Raw genomic sequence first — 25039 nt, 5'->3', positions numbered from 1 at the left:
TTCTAATGTAGGGATAACTGCATGTCATACTGCTTTTCATGATGTGATGATGTGATCTTGATTTACATGAGACTGACAACCACTGTCTACTGCCACTGTCTTTTCCTTTTTTAATCTCTTCACCTTCCTTAATCTTTACTCATCTACATATCTAGTCTGTTACTTTCTCAGGACTAAGTCCATATTAGATAGATAGATATTAGATTAGACCCTAACCCATGAAACCATCTTAGTGTCAAGGGGCAGCCTCTGTTGCTGTCCTATTAGCTTGGTTCCGAGCAAGAAACTGGTGGTGTGCCAGCATCTGCAGGTACCCCTTCCCAGCACCAGTAATGCATGAATGCAGTCAGAGATCACAAAAGAAGCCCAGCTAGGATATTTTTGTTTACCAGAAAGAAAACTGTCCACCATATTGTTTTCTTGCTAGTTATAGAGAAAAACTGATATTGAAATATCAGTGTATTTGCACAAAAATTAGGTTTAAGATATTATTATGTATTCTGATTGTCGTAGGATTTTTCATTTGTTTCCCTTATTTTTCTTCAGTCATAGGGTGCCAGTTCAAAAAATAACTCGCTTTTCTACTAAATGGTTACTAAATACTTATTTTTATGAAATGACCATGCTTTTGGGCTGAAATTGCATTGCATTTTAAATCTTGGAAAAACAAACAAACAAACAAAAAAAACTCTTAATAGGATAGTTTTCTGGGCCCTCTTGGCATTCCAATGCTTTCTTTGACAAAGGCAACCTCAAAGCTACAACCTGCAGTATTGTCAACGATGATAACATAGCATACCTAAACCTAAATACCACTTTTAGGTTTACTAAAGAAAGGAGAATGAGAAATGGAAGAAACCACCACATTTTCTCTGTCCCTTTCTTCTTCTAGCTGCCCTACACCACAGCGTCTTCTGGCTTGCTTTCTGCTGCTGCAAATGTACTGTTTGCATGAAGAACAGCAGCGTGAACTGTATGAAATAGCAGGATAGTCATGTTTTCATTATTTTTCCCAAAGAATTGTCCCTGCTGCAGGGTATCGATGACTGAGGTATTACAGCTGGCCAGGAGTACACTCACACTGATCTCTTTATATTCCTTGACCAGCCCTTTAAATGTGGCCATGCCTGTGGAGTCTATGAAGGGAATGGCAGAGCAATCTAAAACTATGGTGTGGAAATCTATATCTCTTTGGACAAGTCCAATATTAACCTCTCCATTGTTTTTATCCCCATTTGCCTGGGCCTGTTTCAAGTAAACCTCGTTGGCCTTCTTCTCTGCCTTTCTTCTCTTAGTCATCTCCAAGAACGGTTCAACTCCAACAGCTTTGTAGAGAGATTTGAGGAATGATTCCTTGTTGGCGTAGTACAGAGGAGCCTGGAAGCGGAAGACCTGAACTCGCGGTGGTGGTATGAGGTCCTTGTACTCGTCTATGTCCTCATAAAGATCAGTATCATTGACTCGGCCCAGAAGAGAGACCTGACATCAGACATCATATTAGACAAGAAATGAAATGAAAGAAATGAAATCACTAAAGGCCAATATCACTCCGAAGTTCATTACTCACCTTTGGGTTCTGGGTCTTAAAGATGATGCAGATCATAGAAAAAACTATTCCCACCAGGAGACCCATCTCTACACTGATTAGAGCTGTGGCTGACATGGTGACCAGCCACACGATGGCATCGTTCCGGCTGGCACGCCACTTAGCTGGGACGTCTTTGAACTTCCTCAGGGCACCCCGAAGGCTGACAATGATGATAGAGGCAAGAACGCACTTCTGTAGATTGTAGAAGAAAGGAGCAAAGAAGAGGAGGACGAGAAGAACAACCAGGGCGCTGATCAAACTTGATACCTGACGGATATGATACAGAGACATAGAAGGAGAAGGATGTTAATAGTGAACACTTTCCACAAAGTTAACATAAACAGGTAAAATACAGTATTTTCTACATATAGACCAAGGACAGACCTGACAGTGATATTCCTAGAAACCATTTCCTCACATAGGAAAGCAAGAACTTGTTATCAGAGGAATATTGAATCAATATTTACGTCTGAATCCTCAAAACAAAGGAAATGATTGGACCAGTCATTGAAAAAGCACCACTTTCAAAATAGGCTATGAAATTCACCTGTGTCTGGCAGCCTGTTGAGTCCTTCACCATGGTTTTTGCAAGTGCTGCACTGGTGGTGAAACAGTGGAAGAAGGAGGGGATGATGTTACAGAAACCAATTGCCAGCATCTCCTGGTTAGGACGAACCGTGTAGCCATTTTTCTTTGCAAACATCTCAGACAGGGACACCGTGAAGGCAAAACTATAAGACAAAATTATATTTGTTTACCAACTGAGACTGTGAATAAATCTTTTATTTCATAAAAATCTTTTTAGATTTGATGTAAACATACATTTAGGGTGATCAGATTATAACTGATTAATATTCCAGAATACTGTAACAAAAGTAAATAAAACTGTATTTTTTCTTTTATCCCATACAGTCACTAGTGATAAAAAAAGCCATATTTCTGTACCCATAAATATTTTTTTAATCAAAACTCAATTGTCAATTTCATCTCTTTAATCTGTTTCAAGAGTGCTTATCATCTATCAAATTAACCACTTTTCTTTTTTTTTTTTTTTAAGAACATAAATAATAGGGAGGAAATGTCCATTGTTGTTTGTATTTTGGGGAGAAAATGCAATTAGACCTCAATATGGACAATAAGGGCTCATATCTGTGCCAAACAGTAGTCCAGCTACCAAATTATATCTGTAACAGCTCAGATAAGAGACACATGGTGATGCCAGTTGCATATGTTGTTAAATCTGTAGTGGATTACCTAATAATTGCCAGAGGAATGGCATCTAGTGCCACCCGTGGCATCAGACCAAAGCTGGGCACCTGGGGGGGAATGAATCCTGTGGGGATGTGACCAGAAACACTGGAGCTGTAACGGGCGTTCAGCTCCCCAAAATGGCTGGCCAGTGTAGCTCCCACCACGACTATCAGCTCAGTTGGCAGAGGGATCTTCAGACGATTCTTGTAGTGCTCCTGGATCTCTTTCCCTGCCACTTTAAATTATAAATAATATATTATATAATATATTCATGATAAATACTTGTTATTGTGGAAAAAACCTGTATGCTATCAAAAATATATAGACAGTATTTGGATGCCTCTTCCCATGTTATTCTGGGAAAATGTAGTATATCATTCATTAAAGCAGAAGCAGATGAGGCAGTTTACAGTAACCGAGAATCTGATGAGGAATATGTAAAACAGACGTCTTCACCTAATACAGAGATACAGATGGCACTAGTGATCAGGTCACAAAAGTTGGTCTTATGAATGTTGGCGAAGATGTTAATCCAGGTGACGACAACTGTGCCATAGCCATGGTGACGGGGAATCTTTAGACCCAACAGGTATTTAGCCTGCACGGTCAGGATGGTGAAAGAGGCTCCAGTGGCAAAACCATCCAGCATAGGACTTGAAAGGTATACAGAAACAAAGCCTAGCCGAAACACAGCCATCATGACCTAGTGAGATGATCAGGAGGTGGAGCAGGAAAGGAAGAGGGAGAAGAACGAGACGGGAACGAGAAAGATAGTCACTTAAATAATGAAGTATCTCAACGTTGAAGATAAACTGGCACACAATTTTGTACAGGCATTTATGATTCCTATATGATGTATCCCAATGACTTCGGTGATCCCCTGACTTTTCCTCCAGCACCACAATAAAGTTCACTAAGGATGATGTACTTCAGGGAGAACGTGTGGTACATTTCCACCATAAACTGTTAATCATTCAAGTGATATGAACATATCAGCACCACTGTGTAGCACATCACACATCTCCACATCATCTCCATAATGCTACTAGTTGTAAAATACACCACAGGGTGGCTTTATTTCGGATATACATTTTTATTTTACACCTTAGAGTTCTGGCAGTGTAATGTGAGAATACTATTCCTTTACCTGATAGATGCCAGCCAAGAATGTAAGGGCAGTAGCGATGCTGATGGCGTAACACTCCTTCCTGCAATGTAGACCCATTAGCTCCACGCCCTGTAGTTTACCACCTGTGAGGTTAGTGCCCAGTGTGGCATTAAACACATCAAGGCCAGATTCTGTGGAGTCCTCATTGAGATCAAAACCTGCCAGGAACAATTCCCTATCCACCACCTGCAACAAATCTTGGTTAATTAATTAAATGAAATCATACAACTGTAATAAATACATAAATGCTGTACAAGTGAAGAAATTTAAAGTCAAATTTGCCCACAATTAAAAATGCACGAGACCCGTATTTTATGATTGTATGTCACTTGTGATCCATTACCTGTCCGACCATGAGGCTCATGAGGCTGAAGATCCCCACAGAGACATGTCTGGACGTCCCCATGAGGAAGTAGATGATGTTGGCATAAAATGAAGTGTATAAACCATAGATGGGCTCCACTCCTGCCAACAAGCAGTAAGCAATAGCCTGTGGTACCAAGATGATACCAACAATCATGCCCGACATCACATCGCCCCAGACATAGTCTTTGAGCTTGTATTTAGGCAGCCAGCGCACCACAGGGAAGATCCCAGTCAGGGTGGATCGGACTCTGGGCACAGAGCAGGTCACACCCTGCTTCAGCTTGGATTTGAGGACAGAAACTGTGGGCTGACGCCGGCGAACCTGGCGTTCCAGGAGAGGTGGTGGGGTCGGAGTGGTCTCTGTCACCTTGGTTTCCTCCTCCATGGTCTTAGAGAGGCAGGGGCAGTGGATAATATGGTCAGCTGTGCTCCTGGGAGATCATCACCAAGGAAAATGAGGGAGGGAGAGGTAATTAGACAGGACAGACAAGAAACAGAAAGAGTAAGAATCGGTGGAGTTTTCCTCAGTCAGTAGACAAGATACTGGATCTTTATGTTATGCCATTTTCACACTAAACTGCTTTTGTAGTATGTTTGAGTTCTGGGGCATTTACACATGCATTTTATTTTATAGGAACAGTGCTATTTGTAGTTTTTGTCCTCTTCTCAAGTGGTGGAGGTGTTGGTTGGTGCTTGATTAAGTACGACCTCAGAGTCCCGCTGTCCCGCGAGCACAGCTGGAGACTGTCTGATGGTCTGTGCTCTCTTATTTACATATTAAAACAATTACTGCATCAACACTTTTGCAATGAAATATAAGTCAGACAACATGTCATACAAACTCCCTGTTCATTGCCAGCATAACCTAGCCAACAATCCAAAACATCTTATTCGCCCCCCAGTGGTTGGCTCAAGTATAGTTCATAAACCCCTCCCCTCCATGTTAGCAGATGGGACATGAACCAAACTGAAAATATACTCAAAATATACATCAAATAAACTTTTTCAGCATTTGTTATGCTGATATATATTCGAGTATTGGCTTTAAAACCCATAACTGACAATGCCCATAATAAAAACGAGAGATCAACATATTCATGACACTCGTGAAAGAAGCTTGTGGTTAATGGGTCACAGACGACCTTAATAAGGTTAGTTGTTCTCCAGCAGCTGCGTCTCAGCTGAGATAATCATGTCACAGAAACCATAAAACATTTTAAATGTTGTGTTATCAGCCTCTGTTATCAAGGCAACACTGGTATGTGCTGTAATTGAGACTTCCTGCAGCAGCGCTGGTAACAATCTTTTTCTTCTTTGTTGACTTTCCTCTCACTGTTCCTATGGAACATTGTCCTGGAGTTTACTTTGCAGGACAGTAGCTTTTAACTTTGCAAGGAGCTGACCATGTAATTAAACCTACATAGAGCTTAGTTTGTGTTCACATGGATCTTATAAACCTGGCTTTATATCAAGTAGAAGACACAGGAGATAAATAATGAGGCCATGTTACTCTGTGGTACAACATAAAAAAGTGAAAGAATATCTTCCAAAAAGGGACCAAGAAAACAAGAACTACCTTGCATTTGTGTTTAACACTCCTGCCAACAGATAAAAAATGTCCACATAAACAAGGTTTTCTTTCAAGAAGAGAAACACAGACACCTGATTAACTGCTGAACATGACAGGAGTCACACTGAGGACCTTTTGGAACAAAACAATCAATTTACTTTAGTGCCAGCCCTAAACAGCACTGAAAAGAATTGATTAAAGGTGTTTCTGAAAACCATTTCAAATCAGTCTTGTCCTTCTTGAATCATGTGATGTAAAAGCACCCCACTGCTGCTTAGAAATGATCTGAAATGTAGAATTGAAATCTTTTCTATGCAGTCATGTTAAGAGTCTAAAGGGGCAAAATTAATGGATTTCATGTCTAAAGGACTACCCTGTGAGCACAGAAAAAACTCACTGAATAGTATTTAGCTGCTTTGTTTTTTCTTCACAAACTTACATTAAGTTCTGCAAGGTCTTCAGTATTGCAGCAAAAATATCTGCTTTATTCTTCAGTCTACTGCAGTGAATTAGCCAACTATATATATTTTTTAAATTATAATTGCGTTAGCCAAAAGTACCATCAAATGCAATATTCCAATTTTTAAACCCTGAATACTAAATTGATGATAGATATTGTGACAATAAATGCAAAAGTAGCATACATAAAACTAAAACTGGTGCTCTCCACTTGACAACCAAAGAAAAAAAATCTACTAAATTTATAAGATCAGAACCAGAACAGTACTCAGCTGACTTAAAGTTTGCTTTACAGCTAAGAGAACAGGTGGATTTCAAAGGATGCAAATCATTGTCCAAATCTCCATGTTTAACTCAACTTGCAAAACCAATGATCAAGAGATAGCGTCAGTAGATTAAACAGTAAGGAAATTCATAAAGGTAACCAGTCATTATGAAAGATCTCATGCAGACTACATATCTCCAATTCAGTAATGCTCTCCACAGACGGAAAATCCGCATCAAACTGCAGCAGAATTGAAGGATATCCTGTCATTCTTACTTGCCCAAATGTAGTTCATAGAATACTTAAATAAAGGACAATTAATGATTGAAGGTACACTCAAAAAAGTACATTTCTTGGACACTTAAATCCAAATGATTAAAAGATCCCACACAGTTCAAGTCACTTATGTGTGATCACATACTCACCTGCAGAGTCACTGTCACAGGGACAAACAGGACCTCGAGTCAATGATGTGTCGTATTTGAATCAGCTCTGCTTTGACTGCCTTAACTCTCTGCCTGCCTGTGTCTTTGAGCAGCTCTCAGTATGTCTCTCTCTTTCTTCGTCTCTGAAGACATCTGAGCAGTCAGTCAGCAGTAAATCTGAGTGTGCTGAATAAATAATAAGATAAGAACAGCCCTTTGCCCACCCTCATACCATTCCCTATTGGCTCGATCACCAATAGGGTGGGGCTTGTCATTTTTTGCGCCAACTGAAAGGCATTTGTGTGTGTGTTTGTGTGTCTGTGTTTGTATTACTCATATTGTGGAGACTTGCATTCCTTTTAAAGACAAATGTTCCCAACAATGTCAATCATTAAATTTTAGGGTCGTTCAAGAATATTATGAGCTCAGTTAAGAAAGGATCGGACTACATCCTCAGGATGTAGGCCATGGAGCACAGCAGCTTAGGAGCAACAAGCAAGACATGCAGCTGTTATCTGTGTGAACTGCACGAGACAACCTATATCTGTTTGAAATACGCTCATATCAAGTGCTGCATGTTTTTTAATTATGATTTGTATGTGCCAAGTTGGATAAAAACATGTAACACACAGGGAAATGGTGTGTATTACATCTGTGTCTTTGGATGTACATTTATCTTATCTTTGTCTTTCCATAAATGAAATATGAACTCATAATGAGAAGTTTCACCCACATTGTTAAGAAAAGGTAGATTAATATATAAAAATAAAAATAAAATAATAAATAAATTTAAAAGTAATAAAACAGCTATCCTACTAGTTAGTAGCAAACTGACTTTATAAATTATATTACTGATAACTGTTTCGCATTGGGATTTTTATTTTTAGTGTTTATTACATTACAGTATGAAAATCTCGTGAACATCTGTACATGTAAAAGTTCTGTTATTTTGTGAGACGATGAAGCTAAATTCGGATTGATTTAAAAGTTCTGCATGTTTCGTATAGTTCAAAAAGCTTCGATTAAGTCTCCACAAGTGGACTTAAAAAAACACTCTAAAATGTGAATGCTTTGGGAGTAATAGTTTATGAAATAATCAAAATTTAATCCGCAGAATTTTTTTTTTTTATGATGGTCAGCACGAGTACATGTCCATATGCAGAATTTTCAAGCTGAACCGACTGCACTCAATCACCATTGTCAGTGAACAAATCAGCAGCTTTTAGCATTGCTGACTGAGGGCACCGCTGTCAGGATTTCACTCTAGCTTACTAAAACACCAAGGGGGCCACATAAACTGCCATCACAACTTTGCTGAAAATAGTTATTGTAGTAACTATATCACGGAAGACAGTCACAGTCAGCACTAACTGACATAATGATATGATTCGCTTACTGATGAATTTAATGAAATAACAGTGGAGACGGCTATGGTAGTCAGGGCACAGGAGTACAGGCTGCAAACACCATTTAACTCTGATGAGTTAGATTTTCTGCTTTGGTATTTTTGTAGCCAATTTCACTTATAAGGATGAGGATAAATCCTGGCAATGTCGTGTTTATCAAGAGTAAGTGATAAGTTTAAGATTGCTCATTTTTATATACATAGGGTTATATTTCACTGTCTGAGACAAAAGTGTGTCTGTGCCTGTGCAAGTGTGTGGGCGTGTCCCCCTGTACATTACATGTTAGACTGAATGGCATCATTGTCAGTGTGAGGACATGGCATTTTACTTCTTTATGTTCCTCTAATACAGTCAGTCCCTTGTCACATTTGTTTACCCCTGACAGCAAAGCAAAAACTATTTACCCTCCGAGGGTTACTGCACTGTCCTTTAAAATCCATCGGCAGCATCCATCTGTCTGTATGTCAGCTTCGCCACACCATGATTTCTGGACACAGTTTGTGTGTTTTTCTGTTGAGAGAAAAGGTAAATGAGGAAGGATTCTCCTAGAGAGAAGGAGCAGCTTGAATGTAAACAGGAGGCAACAACGGCCATACCTTCCTAACCGGTGTCTCTTGCATCCACCATCCGTTTGTTTTCCTCTGTACCGCCGTCCACTCTGCTGCTCGCTTACTGCTCCTGGCTTCTTCCTGCTTCCTTCTGCAAAGCATGATGGTAGCGGGACCCCATTTCATTCCTGGCTGCGGATTGGAGCCATGCAGAGGGGGAGGGGTGACAGGATAAGAGATGGAGGGAGGGAGGAGGGTCTGTTGGCTGTGGATGATGGTTACCATGGTGACTAAGCTCCTACTGATGTGTGTGTGTGTGTGTGTGTGTGTGTGTGTGTGTGTGTGTGTGTATGTGTGTGCGCATGTGTACATAGATTTACATCCTCTCAAACCCCACTGCTCCATTCCTGTATATTAACTAATAATGGATCAAATAGATCAAAAAGATGTTTCACAACTCAGCAATACAGACAAACTATTTTTATTTTCAGTCCATAAAAGCTTCCATTTGGTGTTTTTCAGTCTTTCCTTGGAACCCCACTTCTGCACAGGATTTTATACATTTCAAAGTTCGTCATATCTTAGTCATACCGTTATATCAAGTAATACACTGCATCGTGATTTATGGCATCTGTGCAATAGTCTTGGTGTGTAGGTAGGAATGAGTGGGTGGAATGCTGTAGTGTGATTGTAAATGAATACTACATCACTGTTCTCTCAATGTCCAAGACAATTTTCTCCCAAGGTAAACAATGAACTCTCCATTATCACCCAAAAATTCTTAGAAATGCCAGAAATACTAACTCAGATACTTGCTGTGCATAATTCCTCTTTAAAAAATAATTAATAATAAAAGAAAAAAAATGTTTTCTTCTGTTTGAGTAATGTTTGCTAAAAACTACAGTATATACAGTCATTATATACAGTCATTTACTGTATATAATGTTTTATCCGTTCATCTGTCAACTGATGTCTGGAACTGCTTATTTTGCAGCTAAGCACCACCGGATGAAAAAAAAGGACAAAGTTAATATTTGGGAATTAGGGAACCATTCATGTTACTTATTTGCAGAACAGGTTTTGCCATAAGATTTAAATATGTCAGGAGGACAGGAGGACTTCATACTGTCTTTTTAACATACGTACACTGCTTCTGTAATACGGCACGTACACAAGTTAATTTTTTGTGTTTTGGGACTTAACTTTCCCGGAGATCTGAGCAAGCAAGAATGATTCAAGGAAATCTAGTGCAAAGCCATTTATTTTTATTTACAAAATGATCAGGATTCAGAATGGGCTGAAGAGAGAGGTTAAGGTTTGAAAATGGCATGGGTTACACTTTAAAACAACAGCGGCAGATAAGATTTCTTATCCTATTAGACAAGAATTAAGATGAGCTGAGGTAGACTGTAGGAGAAAATTCAAGCTTCCTTGGGCCACTTTTGATTGAGTTGAAAAATGCTTAATATTAATGAGCTACTATATTGATAATGAATCAAATGACATTGAATGTGAAGCCTACATCACTCAACTCTGCATTTTCCCTCAGTTATAAAACATTTAAAATGTTTTATGTCTTTCACATCATATTTACTATTGTGGATCACTCTGAGTACTGTTGTTCCAAAAAAAAGTATGCTACCTAACCAGAACCAAACAGCAGACAGAAAAAAATAGCATTTCACAGCTAAATACCCAGTTATTTTCCTGAAGAGTTGATGGTTTAACAGAAGATGAGTCTTTATTATCATCAGCTGGAAACATGACTCCAATTAACTGCGAATGTTACTCCTAGTTTGATGTGTGTCAACATCACATAACTTCTTTATAAGGTGAAAATTTCTCAGTGGTTTTACATTTTGTTTGTGTTAATGAAACTTCGATAATTCAAAACAAAAAACAGGTTGTTTTACACTTTCAAACACTTGGATTTAAAATGTGCCTGTTGCACAAAAAAGGATGCTACTCTGCTCAATGACATGTTTATGAATATGCACTTATGCATTCATATTGATTGTGAATGATAGAACAACCTTTTTTGATCAAACTGAAAAGGATTCCCAGAGGTACCTCTTAAGAACTTGCACTGTAATTTCAAAAGAATTCTATGAATTTTGTATTTGCCAGGTTTTAAAGCTTCACATTTTAGGCAATTTTAGGTGATGACCTTTGGAATCCAAAAAATACATCCTGATAAACCCATGACATGCCACCACTTCTTCACCTCCAACATTTCTCAAGGGTTGCAAGGGTCCTGCAGCAGACACTGAGCACAAGTGTTTATTCATTCTACTTATTAACTCCTTGAGTTGAGACACCACTTGCCTGTCAGGAATGCAAATGTTTAAGGAAGATTAGCTGCAACAGAGGAAAAGTCATGCACCCAAAATGCCTGCTGTCATGTCATTGCTCTCTCAAATGATGTCTTGGCTTGAGTGTTTGAATGAGGTTAGGCAATTTTACAAACTGGCATGGGATGTGCATGGCCCAGGACAGGAACATCCTTGGTAAACATCTACAGCACCAACCCCAGCCAGCCTGCTGGCAAGCGACTGTCATACCACCTGACTACAGAGCAGCTTCTTTCCTCAGGCTGTGAGACACTGCAACTTATCTTCCACACTCAACCTTAAATAATGGTTGTCTTTTGTTGTACAACCCTACCGAATAATAGATGAGCCTTAAACTGTGAAAAAAGGTAATCCTGCTGACTCAGCTGTACAAATCACTGAAGTATTTCTCACCCTGAAACTTATTCAGGCTCTTTAAAATGTTACTTGTCTCTCAGGACAAGACCCATGTGGTGCTTTGAAATAAGTTTGAATTTATTGTGCAAAAGTTTGCGTTTATGTCCATGAGGCATTCTTTTCCAGTGTTCCAGAAGGATGTAGGACAGTTGTTGCACAACATCTTCCTTGAGACAAGAATTAATAACTATGTTTAGTTAAAAAGTTATCAGCATGAAAAATGGTAACGTGAAAATATCAACTTGTAGCCAAATATAAAGGATACACTGCCAAAATTGTTGAAATCCTCTTGAGGGGATTTAAGTTTGTTGTTTTTTCTACTCTGATTTAATACTGTGGTATGCGTCAAACAAATCTCTTAACGACTTAATCAGCTATGTACAGTCACTGAAACAAAGCAAAAGTAATAAAGTGTATAAAAGTGTTTTATATTTCCATTTTTAATACAGGTGTTGTTGTGTGCCTGGTGCATTTCAGTGACCTGAAACCAGGCACTTGTAACTGGTAAGCACCAAGGAAATTTTGAGGACAGGACAGTGCCATTGATATGTGTACATAGAGGTGCATTAAATACACCTTTTTGCACTATGCAGTGAAGCTGCAGGGAAACATATTTGACTCAAAGCCCTCCATTTTTTGTGTGTGGATAACCTTTTAAGGAAATTTCTCTTTTGTACTGTGTCATGCATTTGTACTTTAATAGGGTGTTTTTTGACAGCAGACATTTTGCCTTGATGGCATGGCACTATTGCATTCAGCCATCATCATTTGTATCATTTACAACCATGCTTGTCTGACTGTGACATGTAAATATATATATATATATATTATATAATATATATTATATATCTCTGCTAAAATATGTCTGCACAAAATGAATTCTAATCACGCCAGAGGAGTAAAACTGCAAGAGACAAGTTTGGTTGCTTAGTTGTGTAGCAACATCTAGTGGTGGCTAAGAGCTACTTCCTATAAATACCGTATGCAGGTCCAACGCTCCCTTTTCTCTTTTCTCTTTTGTCCTTCAGCTTCTTCATCACATTTCTCCTCTGTCATCCCCACTTGGAGCCCCCACAAGAAGAAAAAGTTGAGTCTCATTTCCAGGTTGTCAAATACAATACTTTAGGTTGTTGGTTTGGGTTGGCCACTTGTCTCCTGAACAGCCATTTCCTATTCCCTCTTTGATTGATTCTGTGCTGCTCTTTGCTGGTATACAGTGATATTGAGACTGGGAGCCTAGTGAGGTTCCAAATAGGACAGAGTGTTTTGCCAAAGCTCCAAGCCAGTTAACATTAGTACAATACTGAGTCAATGTGTGGGGTGCATTAAGCATGTCCCTTTATAGAGAACATCAGAATTAAACTGATAAAATACGTACATTTTCAAAACCAAATTTCTTTACTTTTCTCAAGTACAGTTTTAAAAAACTTCAGATAGCAATTTCAAAGAATAAGTTTCATCTTTGTGTCACTTGATGAGGTTTGTTTTTGAGTGTAGTATGGGCTTGTTGTTGCCCCCTTGTGGCCACTGGGGAAAAAACACCCACTGCCCCTGCAGTTCTCTACGACTGTCAGTAGCAGCAACAGTTGTTTTTATTGTTTGACCTCAGGGGGCAATAAAGAACTAACTACTTGGCACAAAGAAGACACTGCACTGCAATAGTCAAACGTATACATTATCAGAAATGTTTATTGGACTGATTTTTCTTTTTCAGTTTTATAACACAAAAGACTTCAAATATGAAGACTGACTGACTGGATAATATCCCCATTACTGATAAAGAGCACACAGCTGCTCACCTGAGCTTTTCTGTGGGAGCTATCCCAAATGTGGTAAGGCCCATGGTTACTGCTTTGATGTTGAGCCTGACCTCTTAGCCCCACATGGAAGGAGATAAGTAATAAATCCCCTCAAAGGCTTTATTAAAGAAATCACAATTTAAACCTTACAGCAAATTGTTTTTTCAATAGACATTTCTGTGAGAAAAGCAGATTAGGCTGGATTCACACAGGAACAAAATCTTATATGACAAATTTCTAGCAGCCCAAAGAAGGATAAAATACTGGATCTGCGTCTTATTGGGTTAAAAATAATTTTGTGATCCTGTTGTAGCTTCAGACTAAACTTAGAGCCAAGATGCTTTTAAAAAGCCCAAGCCCAGATGTGGCACTGCTGTGTTAGGAGGCAAAGCCTTGGGATCTTCATGCTTTAAACAGTATGTAAGCCTAGAAAGATTGCACTGGAGTCGGTGAGTTTTGAGAGGGCTCACTGAATAATGAATTCCACCTCTGGAGTTTTTCCTGATTGGTTAATGGCCAGCAGTCTCGGGGGTGAGCACCAATCAACGGGGCAAATCAGCTCAAAGATTGTTTTCAGTGGTGGAGGGAATGATGGGGATAATCATATTTGCCGTTACCAAAAAGGTTTCCTGACGAGGGGCTTTGTGTGTAATTGTCGCTTGCCACCGCCAACAGTAACAAAGGCTTGTTAAAATGTGTTTCAGTCCCACATAGAATAATATTAGTCCATGCTTGATGTTCATGTTGTTTTACTGAAGGCCGAAACACATCATAACTGAGGTGATGATGTGTAAATCATCAGCAGAAGATGTGCAAAGACTAAAATAGTTATTCACCTGCCTAAAATGGTGAAAAATGTATTTGCTTACAATAATCAGTTAACAAGATTAGTATTAGAGCAGTATGAAGTGTACACCATATCTGACAGGTGCTGGGCAATTGTTCTCAAAATAGACTTGGCTCCTCCAGGCAATCAGAGAGAATTTTAATCTTACTAAAGAATGCACTGTTTTCTCTGTATACTAATCTACTGAACTAGATGTGCTTAGTTAAAGAACTACTTTCAGACAAAGCATCCCTAGCCCACAAGCAAATGCAGTTTGTTTCTACAGGTCACAGGATTCTGGTAAACTCACTGCACACCAGCTGCCCTGCAACAAAGAACACACAAAATTAGAGTAACCAGCTGATCACAGTGCAGCGTTTAGCAGCTAAAGAGCCAAATATTTCCCTCAGGAGTTGGTGGTGACCAAAACAGAGCTAAAAGAAAGTAAAAACTCAACTTTCATTCATCAGGTGTCCAGAAACACAACATCCAATGAATGATGGTAATGATAACACATTCATGCAAGTTTAATGAGCCACAACCACACTATTCCACAGAATCTGAACTGACATGCCACTGATGTCAGGATCTACCTACAGATCTTGCAGAAATTTACAGGATTCAAAAGACTTACTACATTTAATAGATCTGAAATAAGCTAGTGGTCTCTCTGTTTAGCCTACAGGTTAGAAACCCAGGAATTAATCAGTTTACGCCAAATCATTGTCAAATTCTCTGTTTATTTTATCATCTCCATCACACAACAAAGATGAAATAGATGAAATTCAGGGCACCGCAGACTATTTAAAATTGTCACATTGTAACAAGACATTCATTTGGCTTGTCGTATTTGAAGCTGGACTTTGAGATTGTGCAGTGCAAATAAAAAGAAAAGATGTTGTATTAAGTGCTGTTTTCTAAGGCAGAGAGGCAGAAAGAATTTGAAATGAAAATGCAGATGTCAGTGATGACTGTAGGTGGCTGAGTTGCTTTCACACCTCATTGTGTCAATCTCTCAAGCGTGTTGTGAGAGATGGAGTGAGACGTAGAGTTCAGATATGTAAACTGAGCATCAGACATTGTAGGAGATAAACCTGTGATGCAGAGACATTATTGAATTTACTTTTGAATCAAATCTCCTGACACTATTTCTGCCAAAGCCTGTAGCTGCAGCTCTCTAGCAGTACTCAACTGCTTTTTGACCAAATCAAAGCTCAAAACAGAGTGAATATTACATTTTTCTTCATCAGATGGCCAGACACAGAATCTTTCTGCCCTCTAGTGGTCCAAAATCAGTTAATGTCGTGTTAAACACTGCACAACATCATCTGACTCACAAGTCTCTTATTTTTCATTGGAGACAGCAGAATTAATTATTCAACTCAGCCTGAATATGCTTATCATGTCTGATGTTTTTTGTCAAAATGTACCAACAAATACATGAAAAATGAAAAATTATTTTATTTCTGTTAACATTCTTAAAAAACTGTGAAATAAATATGGCCTAAAATGCAGATTTTGTGCTAGTGGTTTAGTCCTCCACCATGAAAGGATTATGTCACAACACCATCAATTGAGCAGTGTAAACGACATTGAGATTAGTGGTTGAAGGGAAATGCAAAACAGTAAGATACTTCATATTTCATTAGGTTTTTATAGGTCAATCAGAAAAAGGTTCCTAAACCTAATCTATTATTTTGTACAATTAATGTAAATCTAACGTTCAATGCTGTTGTAGGTTAAAGGATAAGTCTGGGAATGGGAAATATTCTTTCTTATTGCCCATAAAGACCAAACCCACCTCCTGCTGTAAACCTCTGTGGTTTATTCTGAAGACGTTTCATGTACACTGTCCTGCTGCTGTAACATTTCCAAGAACTACATACAGTGACCACCTCCGTCAGGAAATTATTTAACCATTTTTGAAAATGCATCACAAACAGAGTTGTGAAGTCAAGGAGTATCAAGAAACGGACAGGTTCTTAGTTTTGGACATTTCATAAGATTTGTTATCAGAAGGAAAATATAGCAAGGCTGATCATCACTCAAAGTAAAAAAAAAAAAATTTTTTTTAAATTTCCCTGACTTTTCACTAATTTGCAATTGGTTCTTCTTTAAGTGGATCAGCTGCCACATGTTCTACAGTACAGCCTGTTAGTTTTGAGTTTAGTCTCAGTAAGGCCTAGAAAGCTGTTCTGTCAGTCTGCCTCTTATTTTCATTGTTGGGATCCTCAGTGAGTATCTTATTTTTAGAAAATCAGAGCAGTTCTCGTCATTTCGCCAAAGGGGCAGGTTCAGTTTCCACGGTCTGCAGCTACTGATCTTTAACATACATTTGGTCAGTGAAGTCTAAACTAATGAGATTTTCATTATGTAGTTTTATTAGGCGTAAAACTACTCTTCTTGTTTCAAGGGGTCTTTTTCATATAATGCTTTCATGGTGAGGATGTCTTTCTAATGCACAGTATGCATTATCTGCATTTAAAGAGCTTGTATTTATTTCTCAAGCTTTTAATCAAATGTTTTTTTCCTACTTTCCTGTAACCTTTTGAGTTAAATGTTTGGCACTGTGGTTTTAACACTGGTCATTAAATCTAAAAACTATGTGACAGTGATGTAGAGCTGCATTAACAAAAAACAAAAACAAAAAAAACATGTCATCACTGCTGGGTGTGGTCAGAGATACAACAGATGTCAGAGCACAGACATAAGTGCAACAGTATTTAATGGGCTTTTAAGTGTTACATCACAATGGTGAATGATGGAAGAGTTTTTATGATGCTGTATTACATCTCAAACTTCCCAACTTTTAATTTCACACCCTTGGACTTTGGTGTTCCAAAATTGAAAGCAACATAATAAACATGTCCACACTGACGTAACATCCAGCATTTTCAGAGTGCCACTGATGCTGGCAAAAGGCAAGAATACAAACTTTACAATAAAATGAAATTCTGATAAAATCTGCAGTCACATGTGCAACCACCTGGCGGTTAGCTCTGTTGTAGCTTGTTTGTCCTTCACAACATGGTACCAAAAGATGGCACTTTTATGAATGCCTTCATAGAGGTTAAAAAATAGAAGAGGCCTCTCCCTCTTTCCATTATTCTGTAGTTTTCTGAAATCTGTGGCACTGGACTATTGACTTCATTTTCACATCCAGTGATCCAGATACTCAATTGAGAAGAACAGGGTTTTAGAACAAGGAGAGAACTGGCAACATATTGGCAGCATGTTTCAGTCCACAGAGAGAAGTGCTCTACAACCGGTACTTTAATTCTGCACAAATATGCTTCGTTTTTCTCATTTGCAAACACGGAGCATTAGAGTTGCCTTTCTGCACTTGTATGACACCCAGCAGTAGTGTCTCTAACCTTAAATTACCCAGGACAGCATCAACATATATGGAAAAATGCCAACCACAATGCTGGATCATAGAGCGAATATCTAAGACAAGGTCTCACAAACAGTTCAGATCAGGTCACAGTAGACTGTCGAGATCACACAGGCCATGAAGTCCTCGTCTCTAAATCAACTTAGAGGTCCCCTACATCAGCTGACGGTGTCACATGTCTGTCCAGTCATCCTCATAGTGGTCCAAGAGAGTCCTGAGACTCCTGATCTTTGGGCAGTATCGTCTGTCCATTGTCGCTGTAGCTCCGGTTTGGCAAGAAGGACAATCTGAAAGAGTGACACAGACATCTATAGTAAACTTTAACAACTTCAATTAAATTTAATTCCCATGTAGTTCTAAATCTTAAGATTTTGATGCAATTAAACACCATTTTTATTACATTTTTATTCTGCAGTAGGCATTCACACTCTGTGAGTACATCTCCCAAAAGTAGTTTACAGTTTTACTGACTGATTGATAGGCTGTCTACCTATGCACAAGTATGGACTGTATAAACCATCTCATCTCGCATTTGTTTGTGGATTACCGTGTTGAGCATTTCGGCATTATGGCAGTCACCATCTTGTTTTTGTTTTTTGTTTTTTTGTTTTTTTTTTATCTAGAAGTGACCATATTTGATTGGTATTGCAAGGGAAAGTTAGGAGCAAAGGTTCAGGTCAAGGCAGACACAGCTGTATGATAGCTCTTCTGGCAGAGAAGGGTTGCTGTAGCAGAGTCAGTGGGAATGCAAGATGAAGAAGGCATGGGAAATGAATAAAGAGTGACTGGGAACCACTGTCCACATTCTTCTCAAACCACGCTGCAAAGTCCTCTGCAAAAACTGATGAAGATGAAGGAGATAGAAAAAAAGACAGCTTACAAGCAGATAAATTAAGTTTAAAATGGGACACTTTAGTATTTGTTTTTGTAGGGACAGTTTATGTAGCAAGTACAACTTTTAAATATAAAATAGCTCACATAGCAAAGAGGAAAACATTTAGTGATTTAGGGTATTGTTACTGGTCTGTTTACAACCAACTGATCTGAGCCCAGGAAAACAGCAGAAAAATGTATTTGTTTAGAATCCAAATAGATGTTTGACCATGAAGTTCTGGTAGTTTTACAACCATTACATTTTTAATGGTTATATGTACTGCAAATGCACGGATACTAGATACTGTGACAAAAAAAGATGTCTTTGCTTTATAGTGACTTTTTATAGTTTGACCTTTTACTGAAAACATTGTCTATGTCAGCCAATTGTACGGATTATAAAAAAAACAAACTGTAAGAGTACAATACCAGTTATTTCAGCACACACACTCTGCGATGCCTTATCATATCACTGTTAATACACCCTGTAGTCTCCATGGATCTACTTAAAGCTGAAATCTTGTTTTCTGACTTCCAGTGTGAGAAGTTCTCTTCTTTCATCAGAGTAATCTGGAATATACTAGAACATAAAAATTGAAACTGAAAGTAACTTTAAATTTTTAAACATAAACAGCAATGTTCTTTTTTTTAAATGAAGACTCTTCTGCCTCTTAAGCTAAATTAAACACCAACAATCCAAATGGATTATCTGAAAAAATGCTGCTTTTCTTAGTTTCTTGAACTAAGAAAAGCAGCATTTTTTCAGATTGGTTTACCAATGAAGATAGATGCTTTTCATTTGACAGTGATGAAATGTTTCTTTTATTTGGTTCTGTTGATTCACTCTGTTGAAAACTAACTCACAGACCTTCAGTGCTGATGAGACAGTGATGTTTATTTCCCATGTGGAAGAAAAATTGGTACCAAACAGTGTGTCTTTGTTTAAACCATTAATTAACTCAATTTATACTGAACACCACAAACTGAAGCCTTAACCCAGCTTGAAGTGGCAAAAAGTCCTTTATTGCAGATGAAGTAATCTGCCCATCTGTGTGAAGACCTCATAAGCACAAGACTACTATGAAACACGCACACAAGCAAACACACACCTGACCGTAAGTTCAGGTTAGTTCCTTCTGGGAAGTCCCTGTGATTAGCTGTTATCAGACCACTCACTACAATGATCACACACACACGCACACACAGAGTCCCATGTGGAGGCATGTCCAGGGTAAGGAGGGGACGGAGGGAAATATAAACAGAAATGTTCTTTCGCTTCTGCTCGTCTGTTTTGTGTGTTTTCTGTACAGTGAGTCTGTTTACTGTCCAAACACAGCTCTGTCTGTCTGTCCATCTGTCTCTTACACTGGATCGGACCAAGCACCAGTGGAGGGATCAGTGTTAGACAATGTCGCCATGAAATACTAAAGAGGAAATACAAGGAAACAGACATCCACATTACAAATAGCCTCATGGAATGAGAGTCTGAGGTCAAAATCCTCAGCCACAAAAATTCAGCCCTACAAATTACATTCACACACTACTAATCTGAACTGGCTGAGGTCAGGAAAAAAAAGAAAAAATGTGAAATGTGAACATTTTTATAATAAAGTGAAATGATGTTCAATATACATTTTATTCCTGTGTTGAAAACAAAGTAATTCTGTGCTGCATTTCCTACAAAACATGATCGTTATTGCAAATAACAAACAAATATGAAAACAAATGTTTTCATATTTGTTTAAACCCCTAGCATCCATAGTATCCTGGATTTGTACTGAATACCCTCTGCATAAACACACGATTTGACCAACAAGTCTGGGAAATGACATTATCAGCTTCTTTTTGGAACCACACCTATCAAACACGACCAACAAACCTCTGTAAGCAACAGCTGTCTCTGCTGCCTTGTTTAGATGTTTACTAATTTTATTTAATTTCAGTTTTCATGCAGAAATTCTCAGTACCTCTCCCGGTCTATTGCTGTTCACAAGGCTTATCCCAGAGATCTGACCCTGGTTGACATTATGTGAAAACTACATGGAAAGTCTTTGTTGGGTTGAAGCTCAAAACGACATTAACTCAGTCGTAAACAAATTCATGCTTACATTTAGCATCATAAAATGAATGCTTTCCTCAACATCTGGGGGCATTTTGGATTCAGTTTCATCCTGCAGCTTAAGACTGATTCACATTTAAATTCACATGTACAGTCTGACCAAAACACTAATGTACTGCTGACGTAGTGAAGATATTTGTACTTCTTATCATCACAAATGACTTCACAGTCAGTTGAGATACAGGTCACCATGCTGGACTTACATATACGGTATTGTTCATAAGGAAAACATGAGCATGTTATCCTTAAATATTATCTGTACGGCTGAAGCAGATGTTTTGACTACACATATCAGGTGATATAGGCCTATATGGCACATACACATTAGATATATTAGGCCAATGCACTGCGAATAGTACACAGCTTAAATTTGGCTAGAGTTATAAAAAAAAAAAAGTATGTGTGTGAATTGAAAGGAAAAAAAGGAAAAGGTGAGAGGAATTCCTTTTACAACACATTTACACTTTGGTCATTTTCCTTTTGTTTAGTTTAAGGGTAGTGAAACATTTTGTGAGGTTGTGTCAACTGTCAATTGTGATAAAAATAGAAACATGTACAAAAAAAGAAAAACAGTAAAGGCTCCTGCATGGTCAGAAGGAGGAAAAATGAGAAATGATCTGTGCTACTTTGCAAATTTCTCTCATGGGACTCTTCAAATATGTTTCTGTTTCTATTCTGGGTCTCAAAGCAGCAACTAAACCTAAACTGAACTGTATAGCATAGCTGATGTACACTGAGTTAAAGTTTAAGTTTAAACTCTGTTTGTGTAAGATTTTCATGACATGAAACCCCACTTTTGGCACTACACACTCGTCTACATTTCTTATTTCTTTAACTCTTTATATAGTGGTTTTCATTGTGGCTGAGTGACGGAGTCCACCATCCTTGTAAACAAGGAAATGATGTGGTCTGTCATTCAGCCATACAACCACCGATACCAGCCTCATTCCTTACTGTTCATCCCACAGCTGTGACATATACCGCCAATGCTAACCCAACATTTTCTACTGTAGCAGCTTCACAATTAAAGCATTCAACTGTCAAAACATGCTGGCTCCTGTTGTGAAACAGCCATAATAAATAATAATCTATTCATTACTGTGGTTAACTTTGACCACAATTGTTTATTAAAAATGTGTTTACAAAAAAGGCATGGTAATTTTGGTCACACTTGATTATTTTTAAATATTCCAAAGAGTAATGCAACAAGAATTAAGATTATTGAATTTCCCTTGGGATCAATAAAGTATCTATCTATCTATCTATCTATCTATCTATCTATCTATCTATCTATCTATCTATCTATCTAGAAGGAGCAGCAAATAACAGCACAGTAGTACAGTAGTGTAGTTTTGCTGCATTTCTCCAACTCTTTTGCAAGGTAACCAAGTTTACTGTCTGCTGCTGTGTGTAAAATTACTCCCCCTGTGTGGAGCATGAAATCAGAGCTTAGTTGCAATTATTATTGATTGACTAAAACAACAAGAGTTTGCTTGGCTGTGCTGTACACAGGTACTGTACACCAGCTGCCATTCTACCTGTGCTGTTGAATAAGTAGTTATCCAAGGACTGTTTGCCAAAAGAGATCTTAGAACTTAAATCTTAGAACTTCAAAAGAAGCAAATGAAGATTTAAGATATGACACTGATTTCAAATTAAACATCTCAAAGGCTTCATTTTTCTGTCCTGACCGTACAAATGAATGAAAAAGATTAAATGACTGCAAAATTAAATGCAGCAACAAATTGTTTTTACCTAAAGATTTCTCAATATTTTGCTCTTGAGCTGAACTAAACCATTAAAATAAACTCTACTCTCACTGCCATTCAATAACTTTTGAGGTGTTCATTTATTTATTTTCATTTTAATGTTAATTACTTTAATTCATAATCCATCTTTCAGTGGAAAAATGTCTGAGAAGCAGCTGTCAGAAAAAAACAGCCCAGTTAAAAACAGCTCAGTACAGGTCGTATTTAACTTGCTGTTCATAACTGCATCTGGTGCCTGTGCGCTGCCAGATTTGCTGTTATCCGTCAGTTAGTTTTATCTGTGGCTGCACTCCAATCTGACAAATTGAAACAGCAGATCAAAACATACATCAAAAAGCTTCATGTGCAGGGAAAGATCATGAGAAAGGAGAGCACCTTGATCGGATTTTTTTAAGGGTTTGGTGAAGGAGGGGATTCTAACTGAGACCAGATGAGGTTTTTGAAACGATATTTATTGCTGTTGTTACTGTTTACACATTTGTTTGTGCATGTTAGCTACATGCCTGATCCATATATTTCTTACTGTATTAAAGCTGCAGTACCTGTGCCATGCATGGTTCAAATGTATTTAACCATAAATAATCCGCTAAGACATAATGCCCATGTCACACACACAAGTTAATTAAATCAAACTTTGCCTACAGTGTGCTTGTATGTCTTTTGTGAGAGTAAATATCTTACACACAATCCTGTTTTTGGTCTCAAATCCGCATAAAAAAATCTTCCATGCACTCTTTCACTTTTCCTCTTGCTACACCACTCCAAATGCAAACACTTCCTGTTTCGTTCTCACTGTGCAACAAGTCACTTGTGTCAAAGCATCAACTGGTCTCCAATGTGACCTTAAGAGAGATCGGCGTGAGATAGACGAGAGGTTTGTGTTTCTTTAATTTTGTGCTAATATCTTTTTGGGACATTAAATAATCAAATTTCATGCTTATTTTCTTGCTTTGGGGGCTGAAGTAGTGAGGAGGGAGCACTGATTGGGAGGGAGATAAGGTGTGTTTTCCCACAGGAACACTGAGGAGAAGAGTAGCACGAACAATGTGGCGGCATTAGCCTGATTGATATCAATGGAGGAGCTAGTTTTCCTTTCTCTAAACAAACGATTTCCACCTGTAAGACCATACTATTGCTTTTCATGTTACCCCATTACTTAAAAACTCATCACTATTACCATTTACCAAAGCAGAAGGGTCTGTTGTATTGAGGGAGTTTCAGTCTGAACACATGCACTCACAGGCAAATTGATATGCCAGAAGAGTTGCTATTTTTATTCAATGAAATAAATCAAGACTTTAAATGAACTGTCCCTTTTTTGCCTTAAAACACTTCAAAGCTTGTGTCCATGCACAGGCACATAAATAGAATGATGAGTGCAGGCTAAAGCCTTGCTTGGACAGCTTTAGCACCCGAGGGAAATTCATTGGATAATTGGAAGTGTGAATTCATTCTTAAAGCCTGAAATCTGGGCCGCTAAGGCTTCAGTGTACCCGGTACAACAAATATGTTGGACAGATCAACTGACAAAGTATGCAATTTGGGAGCTACAGGGTGACCAAATGAGAAATTTGGGAGCCTGCTGTCAGCCTCACCTGTTTCTCCTGCTATAGCAGGTTCTCTTGCAGCAGCTTGTTGGCTACTGTCCTCCTCCTCCTCTTCCTCTCCAATATCTCTCTCTTCATTTATACAGCTATCTGTTCCTGACCCTCTCTTGGTGCTTTCGCTGCCACAATGGTCAGTATCATATGTTTTATTAGGATATAACAAGGCTAATCAAAACTGGGTCAGTATTCCGGGAGAACAGCTACCTCGGGACTGTGCCATTTTTTTTTTAGGACATGGGTTTACACTCGCTGGGTTTTTCGAATTTAGGAGCACCTGAACTGAACTGTTGACGTGCTAAGTATGGCTACCAAAACACACAAACAAAACAAAGTACAACCACAAACAAAGTACAACCACTCTGCTGTGAGATGTGGTCTCTTCCTGTGTTAAACAGAAAAGACAATATGGCAATGTATGTCAGTGGGAGTGGGATTTGTTTTGGTTTTGACATATTAGATTGTGGATATAACACAGGACTCTAGGCAATATTAATAATACACTACAGCCTTTTAGAGAGCGTGATTTTTACTCCTACTGCTTTCTGCACAGTTGCATTCCTAAAATTTGTTTTGCTCCTGGTTGTAAATGCTTAAGGTACCTACTGATCTTGTTGAGTTCCACCTAAGGCAGATGTTTCTTTCCAAAACCACAAGTCATCCTCTATTAAAGGTTCTTCCTATCTTCCTGAGACTAAACCAAATGAAAGCATTAAGGGCAGAACACATCAGTCAAGAACTATGGATACACTCAGCACAGTACACAAACAAAAAATCCAATAAACAGTAATAAAAGGTCTCATCATTATGTTTATCGCTTTGGTATTATTAAGTGGGACCCTTTCAAGCCAGAAGCTAATTT

At 38.4% G+C, this 25039-nt stretch overlaps 2 protein-coding genes across 2 annotated transcripts in view; both read right to left on the bottom strand.

Moving 5' to 3' along the window:
* Positions 1–219: 219 nt before the first annotated feature.
* On the bottom strand, positions 220–7306 carry slc26a1 (solute carrier family 26 member 1). The gene is made up of 8 exons (XM_046375724.1): positions 7093–7306; positions 4351–4804; positions 3987–4193; positions 3296–3542; positions 2843–3074; positions 2136–2319; positions 1568–1855; positions 220–1479 (listed from the first exon to the last, which is right to left on the bottom strand). The coding sequence occupies exons 2-8, from the start codon at positions 4756–4758 to the stop codon at positions 898–900; spliced, it is 2148 nt and encodes a 715-aa protein (XP_046231680.1). The 5' UTR covers positions 4759–4804; positions 7093–7306; the 3' UTR covers positions 220–897.
* A 9747-nt stretch (positions 7307–17053) lies between these two features.
* si:dkey-247m21.3 (5-hydroxytryptamine receptor 4) overlaps positions 17054–25039 on the bottom strand; it is a 40731-nt gene continuing 32745 nt past the window's right edge. Inside the window, exon 7 of the mRNA XM_046375388.1 lies at positions 17054–18099. Coding sequence (XP_046231344.1) covers positions 18006–18099 — 94 coding nt within the window. The 3' untranslated portion in view covers positions 17054–18005. The remainder of the gene's footprint in view (positions 18100–25039) is intronic.

Source organism: Scatophagus argus, chromosome 20, assembly GCF_020382885.2.
Source record: "Scatophagus argus isolate fScaArg1 chromosome 20, fScaArg1.pri, whole genome shotgun sequence".
NCBI classification, from domain to species: Eukaryota; Metazoa; Chordata; class Actinopteri; family Scatophagidae; genus Scatophagus; species Scatophagus argus.
This window is presented reverse-complemented; position numbering and strand designations above follow the sequence as displayed.

Bases quoted from the DNA above. Each gene is read 5' to 3' on its own strand.
- slc26a1 (XM_046375724.1), bottom strand. From the start codon at position 4,758: ATGGAGGAGGAAACCAAGGTGACAGAGACCACTCCGACCCCACCACCT. The intron at 3,543-3,986 runs GTAAAGGAATAG...TCATCTCACTAG, and splicing joins TCTTGGCTGGCATCTATCAG to GTCATGATGGCTGTGTTTCG. The intron at 1,856-2,135 runs GTGAATTTCATA...CATATCCGTCAG, and splicing joins CAACAGGCTGCCAGACACAG to GTATCAAGTTTGATCAGCGC.